We start from the raw sequence: 13,383 nt of genomic DNA, 5'->3' as shown, positions 1-13,383 counted from the left end.
TAAAAACGCAGCTGTTACTGACTCGGTCCCAGTCATTCCCCTCGCTGGCCAGCAGAGGTCACCATCCCCAGACTTTTAAGCATTACATCATCCATCTAAACTGATTGTGCACACACCTGAACTGAAACTAGTTAACGACCCACGCTTCCTATATAAGCCACACTCAAACACCAGTTCATTGCGAAGTCTTGTTTAGCCCCGGCCAGCATTACTGAGCGTTCTTTCCTGTCTGATCTTCTGAGAATAACCCCGGACTGTTTCTGACTCTGAGTTGCCTTCTGCCTGCCCACGACCCTTGCTTTATACACGGACTCTGAACCACGCTGCCTGCCCTTGACCCAAGCCTGTCTAACGGATTCTGAACCACACCGCCTGCCACTGATCTATGCCTGGTAAATCACTCTGTGTCTGTCAGCCGCCAGCCCCAAGACCATTATTGATTTCTGTTGATGTGTGTTCGCACTTTAGTGCGTATTGGATGTTTGTGTTTGACTGTGACTAATAAATACTGCATAATGGATCCTTCCGTGTCAGTCTCCCCGTTACAGCAGCCCTATATACGTTTCTGGAGATCGCAAATTATGTAGCCAGAAGTATGTATGGCTGCATTTCATCTTTAAAATGAATGCTACGGGGTGGGATAACACCATTTCTTTTTACAATTACCAGCTGACCGCTTACCTCCATATGGACGGCTTTTCCTCTGTTACCAGTTTGTTCAATTTTTCAATTCAATTCACCTTTATTTGTATAGCGCTTATACAATGTAGATTGTGTCAAAGCAGCTTCACATAAAAGGTCACAGTAAATAGGAACAGTGTAGTTAAGTTTGTAGTGTTTAAGTTCAGTTCAGTTTAGCTCAGTTCAGTGTGGTTTAATAATCACTACTGAGAATCCAAATATTGAAGAGCAAATCCAACGATGCGCAGCTCTACAGATCCTGAACCATGCAAGCCAGTGGCGACAGCGGAGAGGGAAAAAAAACTTCACTAAAGGCGGAAGTGAAGAAAAAAAAACCTTGAGAGAAACCAGGCTCAGTTGGGCACGACCATTTTAATTTCTCCGCTGGCCAAACGTCTTGTGCAGAGCTGCAGTCTCAGTGGCGGAGGCTGGAAGCTGGCCTCAGCGAAGACTCATCTGTCTCTGGAGCGTCATAGGAAACAGTCTCATGTTCTCCACTCTTCCATGACCATCGCAGTAGTTGTTCAGGATTCGGCCAGGTCCAGGATATGGAAACCTTGGGATCATCTCGTCGTTGGTCTTGGATCGAATCAGTGACTCTGCATAGTCTGAGGGCCTTGGGAAGAGTATCCCCAGGTGGAAATGGAGAATAAAGAAAATAATTAGCGTAGCTGATGTTCACAGTGTATATCAGCAAGATGCATAACCTGTGTGGAAGCCCCCTAAGTGGTGCACTAAGTGTATGCTTTACTGAACAGATAGGTCTTTAATCTAGTTTTGAATTGGGAGAGTGTGTCTGAGCCTCGGACGTTATCAGGAAGGCTATTCCAGAGTTTAGGAGCTATAAATGAGAAGGCTCGACCTCCTTTACTCGACTTTGCTATTCTAGGTACTACCAGAAGTCCTGAGTTTTGAGATCTTAAAGAGCGAGTTGGATTGTAGCGAGACAGAAGATTGGTTAGATAAGCAGGAGCTAGATTATTTAGAGCTTTATATGTAAGAAGCAATATTTTAAATTCAATACGAAACTTAACAGGCAGCCAGTGTAAGGAGGATAAAATTGGGGTGATGTGATCAAATTTTCTAGACCTGGTTAGAACTCTGGCAGCTGCATTTTGTACTAATTGAAGTTTGTTAATAGAGGATGCTGGGCAGCCAGCAAACAGAGCATTACAGTAGTCCAGCCTAGAAGTCATAAAAGCATGGACTAGCTTTTCTGCATCTGAGATGGATAGCATACTTCGTAACTTAGCGATATTTCTCAGATGAAAGAAAGCAGTTTTTGTGACATGGGAAATATGATTTTTAAAAGTTAAATTGCTGTCTAATATGACACCCAGATCTTTTATAGTAGAACTAACGCTAACTTTGTATCCCTCTAATTGTAGATCGAGTTGTGAGATCTGCTGTGTACAGGATTTAGGCCCAATAAGTAATAATTCTGTTTTGTCTGAGTTTAAGAGAAGATAATTGTTGGTCATCCAGTCTTTAACATCTTTAATACACTCAGTTAGCTTGGACAGATTAGACGTCTCGTCAGGTTTAGTTGAAATATATAATTGAGTATCATCTGCATAGCAGTGAAAGCTGATCCCATGTCTTCTAATAATGTCTCCCAGGGGTAGCATGTATATTGTAAACAGTAAAGGGCCTAAAACTGATCCTTGAGGCACCCCGTATTTTACTGGGCTGATTGTGAAGGCTGTCCATTTATATTTACAAACTGGTAACGGTCAGATAAGTATGACTTAAACCATTGTAGGGCCTGTCCCTGGACACCTGTAGACTTTAAGCGATTAATAAGGATACCATGGTCAATGGTGTCAAATGCCGCACTAAGATCGAGTAGAACTAATAGCGAGATGCACCCTTGGTCAGCAGCTAAGAGTAAATCGTTGGTTATTTTCACTAATGCAGTTTCTGTACTGTGATGAGCTCTGAAACCTGACTGAAACACTTCAAAAACATTGTTGGTCTGCAGAAAGGAGCATAATTGAGCAGAAACAACTTTTTCTAGTATTTTAGATATAAATGGAAGGTTTGAAATAGGCCTATAATTAGCTAAGTTGCTGGGGTCCAGTTGTGGTTTCTTAATAATAGGTTTAATAACAGCTAACTTGTAAGGATTTGGAACATGGCCTAAAGATAAAGAAGAGTTGATAATGTTAAGAAGAGGTTCTCCTATAACAGGTAGCAATTCTTTCAGTAACTTTGTTGGAATTGGGTCCAATATACACGTAGCTGATTTAGAGCTATTTATAATTTTGTCTAGCTCTTCCTGTTCTATGATTTTAAAGCACTGTAGGTTATTTAGATTCAGAGGCGTGTTTACTGGATCTGAAGTATAAGGCGGTGCAGAAAGTTTAATATCTCCTATTTTCTGTCTAAAGCCTTCTATTTTATCACTGAAAAAATTCATGAAGTCATCACTACTAATTTGCGGTGGAACGTTTTGTTCCAAAGATGACCGATTATTTGTTAATTTAGCGATGGTGTTAAATAAGAATCTAGGATTGTTTTGATTATTTTCTATCAGTTTGCGGAGGTGCTCAGCCCTGGCAGATTTTAAAGCCCTCCTATAGCTGGACATACTGTCTTTGTATGCAATTCTAAAGACTTCTAAATTAGTTTTTTTCCATTTACGTTCCAGGGCACGGGTTGCTGTTTTGAGAGCGCGGGTATGACTATTATACCACGGTGTAGTTTTATTCTCTCTAGCCTTTTTTAGTTTGATGGGTGCCACAGTATTTAAAGTGCTAGTAAAGATGGCATCCATACTGCTGGTTACTACATCAAGGTCATTTGCGTTTGCGGGTGCATTTCGAAGTAGAGAAAGATCAGGTAAGTTATTTATAAATTCATCTTTAGTGGATGGAACAATAGTTCTACTAGGACGATATATCGGAGCGGATCTGCTAATTTCAGGTAAACACAGCTTATATAGTAAGAGGTAGTGGTCTGTAATATCATCACTTTGTGGTATAATGTCTACATCAGTAACCTCAATTCCATAAGACAGAATTAGATCTAGTGTATGCTTTAGGCGATGAGTTGGACCAATAACATTTTGCTTTATTCCTAGTGAGACCAGCAAGTCCGTAAACGCGAGCCCTAATGTGTCGTTAGCGCCATCTATGTGGATGTTAAAGTCTCCTACAATTAGTATTTTATCAGTTTTAACTAGTAAGTCAGAGATAAAATCAGAAAACACTTTTAGAAAATTGACATAGGGTCCTGGAGGTCTATATATGGTGATTAGAGCGAGAGATAACATAGGTTTTTGCATAGTGTTTGGAAGGACAACATTAAGCGCTAGTACTTCAAAGGAGCTAAACATAAGTCCGTTTCTCTGATTAACATTAAGAATATCACTAAAGATTGACGCGACTCCACCACCACGACCAGTTTGACGAGCCTCATGTTTATATAAGAATCCTGGAGGAGTTGCCTCATTTAAACTAATATAGTCATTTTGTTTCAGCCAGGTTTCAGTGAGACAGAGTGCATTAAGATTGTTATCTGTTATTATTTCATTTATGATAAGTGCTTTAGGTGCTAGTGACCTGATGTTTAGGAGACCAAGCTTCATGAAATTTGTATTTTCACTTTTTAGTGTTTTTTTCTGGTTTAATTCTTAATAGATTATTTCTGGAGCACACAGTACGTTTGTTTCTTGATCTAATAATACGAGGAACAGACACAGTCTCTATGTGGTTAGTTAGGTATGCATTACTGTTATTTATGTGGGACGAATAGGAGTCTGTGTGGCTAAATTGTGAATTTTGTGAATTTTTACTTACTAGTCAGATAGAGCGAAGTATTCTGGTGATGTTGTCCGACAGGAGTTCAGCTCCAGCTCGACTGGGGTGCAGCCCATCAGCGCGGAAAAGCCTAGGACGCTCCCAGAAAAGATTCCAGTTATTGGCAAAGAGCAATTTCTGTTCTTCACACCATGTTAATAGCCATTCATTCAGAGCAAAAAGTCTACTGAACCTTTCATTTCCTCGGCGGTAGGTAGGAAGCGGTCCAGAAACGATGATCTGCGTGGCGGGCGAAGTGCGTCGAACCGTCTCGATCAGGCTCCTGAAGTCCTTCTTCAGGATCTCCGTCTGCCGGAGCCTGGTGTCGTTCGTCCCCACGTGGAGGACGGCGGCACCGAGGCTCTCGGCAGCGCTCAGGATAGTAGGTATCTGTGCAGAAATATTCTTAACTCGGGCACCAGGGAAGCAGAAAGTGCGTACTTTGTTACCTTTGGAGGAAGTGGAGCGGACGTGGCGGACGATTGAGTCGCCAATGATGGCAACATCGCGACCCGTCTCGCGGAGAGGGGCGAAGCGGTTCTCCGTGGGGATCTCGAACACCGGAGGAGGAGACGTTCTGCCCCGGGACCTGGCAAGCTCCTTACGCGGTTGCACCCAGGGGCCGTGGTAGCCGGGAGTCGGCGTGAACGACGCCTGGGTGCACCGCGTCCTCGGTGCGCTGGGCCTGGACAGAGAAACACGCGGGGTTGAAGAAACTGGGAGATTGTCGTTGTATCGGACACTTACCTCAGACGAGCGAGTACGGGTTAAGAGCAGAGCCCTGATGCCCTCTCGCTTCGTCTCCAGCGAGCGAATCTGGGACTCCACCGCTTCCAGCTCCAGCTCCAGCGCCTCCATCGATGCCTCTCCTGCACTCAAGGACAGACACGCAAGCGACATTGTACAAGGTGAAGAGCAAAGCCAGAAAGTGAGAAAATAAATGAGTGAAAGAGGTTGGTAGCTTTAGCTGACCAGCGGTGCTAGCAGGCTAAAGCTACAAACACCAAGCGGATGCTCGAGAGACAGAACGTTTAAAAGTAGATTTGTTTGTATGAGTGTGTTAGGGGATTGTTCACCCCAAGTAGGAGAGATAAATATTTAGTGAATGAGGAGGTATTTTATGATAAAAATGTAAATTGCGAATCTAAACTCCAAACAAACGCAGCGAACTCCAAACAAACGCAGCGAAGCTATCGTCCAGTGACAGTGACGTCACTCGAGCATGCGAGTTTGTCCGGTAGCTCGACACGTACTTCGGTGGACTTGAGATGCAGAGCGGAGTTGACCACAATGACGGCTTTCGAGTTTGGTGAAGAACGGTTCTAAAAACCGGGTAAGACAAAAACAGAAGACAAAAAAAAATGAACAAGTAAATAACAGGGTGAGAATGTGGTAAAATCTGAACATATGGTAAACATCAGGCGAGGGCTTTTCTTTTTCTGGATTGCTTTTCAAAACACTGCGGTTGGCTTTAGGGAAGGGGGTGGGTGGGTGAATTGGTGCTTTTTAAAACACTATTGTTTGGGTTTAGGGACAGGGAGGGGGGGGGGGGGTGTCGGTTGGTTGGTAAGTCAGTCAGTTAACAGCAGCCTCTGTTGGATTTACGCGAGAACAAAAACTGTAAAGAAATGTAGCTCCTGGGATGTATTTTGCTCTCTCCAGAAATGTATATGGGGTACATTATCAGAATGAGCCTGCATTGATTATATACATACAACTCACTTAAAGTTTTTTATTAAAAGGAATAGATAAACATCAGCTGAGCTTAATTTGTATGGTATTGGACACTGAACAATCCTTTAAGAAGCTGTATGGAAAATAATTTCTCCAAACTGACTATAAAGCAAATTTAGCCAATTCATCTACACCCATGTGTTTAATAGATGCTATTATATTTGATCATATTTGCAATTATCATTTATTGAGTGCTCATTATAGGCAAGTAACCTCTATAAAAGTACTTTTTAAATTCACACCGAGCCATGGCACTAAATTTGCCATAAGGTACTCCCCTTTCAGTCTTTTCCCGAATAAAGAAATGACAGATATCTGAATTAACTTGGCAATTTGCCCGGCAAGGTTGCATCTGCCACCTTTATTGCATCTGTTCATCCTTCTATTCAAGTATTTGTCCATGCTTTGTGTCCTAGTGTTGGGCTCGGGCTATTTAAACTCACCTCCCACCTCCACTCCTCTATTTCCCTCCACTCTATGGGCTATAATGAGCCAGCCAGCACAAAACCAGGAAAACTTAATGAGTCATTACAAATCAAGGCCTGCAACCGCTCTCACCCATCCTCTTTTATGCTCTTAATACCTCATTCTCCCTCCCTTCTCCTCCCTCTTTCCCTCTTTCACTCTTTCCAGGCTGGCAGAATAAGCTTCGACACCTCCCTATCTATTAGAAACAATTAGGAGCCCACAGCTCCTGGTGCGGACTCAAAAGAGCTTCACATCTCAAGAGCTCACGGCTCCCTAAGTAGCCATGCTCAATGAGGAATGTAGAGGTGGCCCTTTCACACCAATTGCGTACCTCTCTCGCTCGCTGCCTCTCACTCTCTTTCTCTTTTTTTTTTACAGGAACAAGCATCGGATGAAACCAAAGTTGTCAAAAAAAAAAAGAAGGACAGAATGGCCTGACTGAATGAGCAAAGGGTGTTTTATTTTTCCCTTACATCTTGTTCCAGAGCTGCAAAGTCATATTACACCATCAGTGTCTTTCACTCGCTGAATAAGCCATGGCGAAGTGCCACGACATGACCTAAAGCGACAGAAGGTTAGGCCTGATGCTCCTCAACAGGAGAAAGATGTGTTAACAAACAGAACAAGAGTACAGCTTGTACCATCTGTAGAGCGTAGATATAAAAAGAAGCGAGGATCCGTGAAGCGTTTGCTTTCCTCATCTCTGCAAAATGATGCCCGTCTCTGTAAAACAAATCTATGCACTGACAGGGCATGAAAACGATTTGGTGTAGTTAAGGATTTCTAAGTGAAACACAGATACTTTGTTTCAAAATATGCTTGCGAGATGTCCCAAGGCAAGCTAGGCTCCGCTGCGTATTTCTTTTCTTTTCTTTTTTTTCCAATAACAAACTACAAAATGATATTCCGCCTACCTAGCGTTTTAGCATTTGTGCAGATAGTCATTGTTCCTCTGGTGGGAACAGGGCTTTTCTTTCAATTTTCTTCATTGGCTTTTGAAACGGCATTCCACACTGATCCCTCAGAGGGCAAATAGGGGAGATCACATGGGTTTGAAGAGGTTTAAAATGGCAAATCCTGTTCAAGGTGTCGTTTCCCCAACTACACATCAATCTCATGTCTGAAACCGCCTTCCCAAGAGAGAAAGAGAAGATTGTAAGAGATTCCCCCAACTAGAGAAGAGGGGCTTTGGGATCTACACACACACACACACACACACACACACACACACACACACACACACACACACACACACACACACACACTCCAACAGATATAAAAAAAAAAAGGAGAACAGACAGGAAAGGGAAAGACAGAATGATAGCTAAAATGGAAGAAAGAATAATGGGATTACAGAATGGAAGACATAATGATGAAACAATCAAATATAATAAAAAACAAACTGATAGGTACAGTATATAGACATTGTGATAGATATATCTACACAATATATCTATTAGACAATAGATAGTGTAGACAGACAGACAGATGGATGGACAGAGAGAGCATTTGATAGACTAATAAAAATAAATAAATCAGAATCAGGGCAGCACAGTGGCGCAGTGGGTAGCACAATCACCTCACAGCAAGTTTGGTCAGTTAGCATTTTGGTGTGGAGTTTGTATGTTCTCCCTGTGTTAGCTCTGGTTTCCCCCACAAGTCCAAAAACATGTGGCATAGGTGAATTGGGTAAGCTAAAATTGTACAAAGTGTATAGGAGCATCCACTGCGTAAAATATATGCTGGATAAGTTGGCGGTTCATTCCGCTGTGGTGACCCCAGATTGATAAAGGGACTAAGCCAAAAAGGAAATGAATGAATGAATGAATGAAATCAGAATCGGAAAATCAGAAAGAGCTTTATTGTTGTCGCAATCACTTGCGATCCACGCGTGCAGATCACTGGACAACTACAAATCTGCCAGCAAATAAACTACAAACTCTATCTTACTTGTTCTCTCACACCTGTTCCAGTTCACAATGGTTCAAATGGGCTATAAAGACAGCACACACACAAACACACACACATTGCTGCTGAGTCTTGCTTATCTGTAACTATGAACATTACGACAGGTTTCTCTTGCCTTGCTTTGCCGAGTTTTGACCCTTGCCTTGTTTGTTTGTTTTTTGTTTGCGTTGTCTGCTGCCTGCCAGTACAGACCACTCGCCTATGTATTGACCACAACTCTGAATTGCCCGTATACATCTGTTTGTTCCTGTGCTGACTGTTGCTTGCCTGACCATTCTCCTAATAAACCCTGCATTTGGATCCGCACCTCTGTTGTCAGCATCCCCATTAGTTACAATTGCCAGGTATGTTCACACATACGAGGAATTTGCAGTGTATGTACAGGTATATTACTATATACAATGTTATATGTGCAGCTGTAATGTGCTAAATGGCATGTAAAGTATGTCGTTAAATAAGTGTATATGTGTATAAAAAATATATGTGTTGTTAGCCTCAATGGTGTAGATATGCTCTTGACATTGGTAGGGATATACATCCAACAAATGAGTTACATAAAACAAAAAAATATATGTTTTGCCCTTTTAAAAAACATGAATAAAGTACTTCATGATATAAAATAAACACTTAATAATGCAAATAATCATCACTTCCCATGCTGCAAAAGTCAATTTACATGACTTTGCTGCAGTCGGGCTTTGAGGAGATATGAATGTGAAGAAAAATAAAAAGGTGTGTGTGTGATTCTGTTTAACTTTTTTATCCTAATTGTTGTTTCTCATAATGATGGAGGCCAAAATCGAAACCGAATTTCGATTAATTGCACAGCCTTGGTTAATAGTATAATGTTGAACTCATAGCGAACTTGACGGTTGACGAAGCATTATTTTCTTTTGAAGTCGATTCAATTATTGGCAAGGAGTTTTTTTAGAAATTGGTGGATATTAGTGGGGAAACGTCCCCTTCGTCCATGCCAATTATATACCAAAGGTTAATCCAACACTCACCCCCTATCTGGAGGACCAGGACATACACACATACACTACGGACAATTTAGCTTACACAGTTCACCTATAGCGTATGTCTTTGGACTTGGGGGGGACACTGGAGCACCCGGAGGAAACCCACGCCAGCATGGGGAGAACATGCAAACTCTACAAAGAAATGCCACTGGCCCAGCCGGGGCTTGAACCAGTGAGCTCCTTGTTGAAATGTAACAGTGCTACCCAATTTATTTTTTTTATACTGTGAAAGTTGTGTCAACTTACATCAATGAAAATGATTTAAAACGCTTGATGAAAATGTTTAAAACTCAAAAAAGTTTAATCCTGATAAACTTATTAAAATAAGTTAGTCTAACAAAAACGTACATAGACAAAACAGCAAACAGATATTAAATATTGACAGAATGACAGACATAATGACTGACAGAATGGATGATAAACACATGACAAACAGATAACACTTAAAACAGAACAAGTTAGAAAACATCAGACAGAGTGATGAAAAGAGATATTTAATTTTATTTCACCATCCAAACTTCAATTCAACATGCCATGCTTCTCTGTAATCCTAAACATTTCAGCTTGAATCTCCATCTGTTAATGTAAAACTACTGCAACAGTGATGAGGAGCGTATCATTTTAAAATGACTGACCAGCATTTTGTGGAGACACACTGACAAACCAGCGCAAAATGTGTTGTAAACATATTAATACTGTGCTTTCATTAATTAAGTGCAGACAGAATGACTGATAATTACTATACTGGCTCATTAAGACTATGTCGACAGGAAAACCCACACAAGAACCCACACACACACGAAAAACAGGCATGCAGCTGTTACAGTTTGTTTGAGTAATAATGAGCCTGCCAGGTTTTGTTGCACAATTTACTTAGTTGATGAGCAGAAATAAAGCATTAAAATGGCATACAATAAACCATTGCTGTTGTACAGATATAAAGCAATGAGGATCAATAACACACCACAAATCAGTTTTCCATTTCTGATATGTCAATGCGATTTAAATACAGTTTGCAAATTTGGAACTACTAATTTTGAAATAAAACAAACAAAACAGCTGTTAAAGAAAAAGGTTAAAACAACAGTACATAGACCTGTGTGAAAAACTGTGCTCCACCCCCCTGTTAAGGTGAGTGTTCATAACTCTATCATAAAGGCTGATTTATACTTCTGAATCGAGTGATCGGCGTGATCCATGGCACCTGCCATGCACGTAGTTGTGTATTTATACTTCTGTGTGCTGTTTGTGTTGCTTTGCAATAACACTTCTGAAGCTCTAGCTGGCTGTAGGTTTTCATGTTCCACTGTGTCGGGTTTCTTTACAGTTGTTTTGTTATTTATGAATGCTACAAGTAGCTAAAACTTGCTCATTCAGAGGCAGGAACCAACGAACGTGCAAACAACTTTAATCATAAGGTAAACATAAACCCAAATATTCCTGATAGTTGTACAAAATGCAATGATGAAGTGGGTACCCTTTATCATTGAGTATGGGAGTGCAATGAGATTCAAACATTTTGGAAAGAGATCCTTATCATGATTGGTAAATCAATTGAAAATAATTATACATTTGGTTCCCAAATTGTGTTTATTTCATATATACCCTGTAAACCTGGTTCTGAACACAAGCAAACACAGACTATTTTAGTTTACGCCAAGAGAAGCAAGTCGTTGCTTTAAATTGGAAGAAAAAACTCAAAGGTGATCCTGTGGCCAATGGATTAAAGAAATGACAAGCAATCTTGTTCTGAGAAGCGGGCATACGCTGTTAAAGTTAAATTGCTAGTTTTTAAATTGCTAGTTTTTTATAAAATATGGACCCCCTTTTTAACACTTTTTTAACTAGGTAGACCATGCAACATTTTTTAATGTTTGAGCTTTCAAACCCTTGTTAGTGTCTTATTTTATTGTTCAGACGTCTTGCATGTCAGCAACAATTAACACATTTGTTTAACCAGCACACACTGGAAAGCTGTGAAATCCAAGGTACAAGAATGTATTTAACAATTTATATATATTTTTTTAATTATGTACTGTTATTACTTGAATTGATATAATTTAATTACTTATTTTTTTTTACCGTTTTAGCCATTTGACTTTTTTATTTTTATTTTTTACGTTTTTTTTTTCTGTAGTTTTGTAGTCGAAAAAAAAAACAAAAACAAAGCAAAAGTTTCCATCCGGAGCTCCTTCACGCGACTAGACACTTGTAAACAATCGCTCCATCGGGGTCGCAGCTCTTAGCACCACCCACACTCGTCACCGCTTCCAAACCGACCAATCACAGAGCTTGCACTATGCGTCATTGTGATGTGTACTTACATTTTCTGAGAGATGCACGTCAGCATAAAATACTCTGTGGACTGATGAGACAAAAGCTTAATGTGTTGGAAGGCATATGTCCCATTATGTGTGGCATAAAAGTAACACCACATTTTAGAAAAAGATCATCATGCCAACAGTAAAACGTGCTGGTGGTTGTGTGATGGTCTGGGGCTGTTTTGCTGCTTCAGGACCTGGAAGACTTGCTGTGATAAATGGAACCATGAATTTTTGTGTGTACCAAAATACCCTGAACCAGCCGTCAGTAAACGTCCTCAAGATGAAACAAACTTCGGTTCTGCAGCAGGACAATGATCCAAAACACACCAGAAAATCCACCTCTGAATGGCTGAAGAAAAACTAAATTAACACTTTGGAGTGGCCTAGTCAAAGTCCTGACCTGAATTCAATTAAAATGCTTTCACATGAAGAAAAAGGAAGGGTATGCTCAAAACCATCCATTGTGGCTGAATTACAACAATTCTGCAAAGATGAGTCAGACAACATTCATGCAGCACTGTAACAGACTCATTGTAAGTAATTAAAAATGCTTGATTGTAGTTTTTACTGCCAAGTGTGGCCCAACCAGTTATTAGGTTTAGGGTTATTAGGTTTAGTAACACCTTTACACACGTTTTATATTTGACTAATATTTAAATGTGCCTGATTATCTGAAACATTAATGTGTGAAAAGAAAAATCTGAAAAAGAAATCTGTAAGTGGGCAAACATTTTTTCTACACCCCTGTATGTACATGTGACATATTTTATTCGAAACATTGATACTTGCATGCCATATATGAATTGCCTGTATTGATGTATCAGATTTCTATATTTTAGTGGGTTATGCCAATAAGGCATATATAGTACAGAATGCACAATGATTAAACAGTTAAAGTGCTTTGTCCACTTAAAGGTATAAAAAATAGAATAAGCAATAAAAGCTTCAGCTCCAGTGCAGTAATATTCAATGTCCTATAAAATATTAATATGTGTGGTAAAATTCTGTTAGTTCCAATATATTAAATTGCTAGTGTCTATAAACTTGGCGTATGGCTATTTATTTACAAGCAGAGAAGCTTTCAAACCTGATAGCAGGTGCTGACTTCTTTTCAAGTTATGTTTATAAATATCGAGTCAGGCACCTTCATAAGTGCCAATAAATTCAGCAGGAGCACAGTAGTCCTCGTCTAGATCATAAAGTCTAACAGCCTTCTGTTCTTCGCAAAGTTTTCATTGTCAAGGCGAGCTTGTGCGAGCGAAGGAGATTCATGGACTTTGGTTCTGTTGAAGGAGAGTTTTGTGACCGTGGTTAATGAAAGTTTTACAGAGTTGCACTGAGGTTTACCTTCTGAGATCTACTTCACGTATAGTCTACAGGTTTTCC

The 13,383-nt window shown here is 40.3% G+C and overlaps 1 protein-coding gene across 2 annotated transcripts; it reads right to left on the bottom strand.

Moving 5' to 3' along the window:
• Positions 1 to 903: 903 nt before the first annotated feature.
• On the bottom strand, positions 904 to 5,609 carry LOC130229585 (uncharacterized). 2 transcript variants are annotated; one of them, XM_056458465.1, is made up of 2 exons: positions 4,482 to 5,609; positions 904 to 1,297 (listed from the first exon to the last, which is right to left on the bottom strand). In XM_056458465.1, exon 1 carries the CDS (start codon positions 5,379 to 5,381, stop codon positions 4,485 to 4,487), a length of 897 nt encoding a protein of 298 aa, XP_056314440.1. In that variant the 5' UTR covers positions 5,382 to 5,609; the 3' UTR covers positions 904 to 1,297; positions 4,482 to 4,484. The 2 variants fall into 2 exon arrangements, with proteins under 2 accessions (XP_056314440.1, XP_056314442.1); XM_056458467.1 differs by having other exon boundaries at positions 904 to 1,289.
• Between the last annotated feature and the right edge of the window lie 7,774 nt (positions 5,610 to 13,383).

The sequence above is a fragment of the Danio aesculapii genome, chromosome 5, assembly GCF_903798145.1.
Source record: "Danio aesculapii chromosome 5, fDanAes4.1, whole genome shotgun sequence".
Classification (NCBI taxonomy): Eukaryota; Metazoa; Chordata; class Actinopteri; order Cypriniformes; family Danionidae; genus Danio; species Danio aesculapii.
This window is presented reverse-complemented; position numbering and strand designations above follow the sequence as displayed.

Excerpts from the sequence above, each read along its gene's own strand:
- LOC130229585 (XM_056458465.1), bottom strand. The coding sequence starts at position 5,381 with ATGTCGCTTGCGTGTCTGTCCTTGAGTGCAGGAGAGGCATCGATGGAG.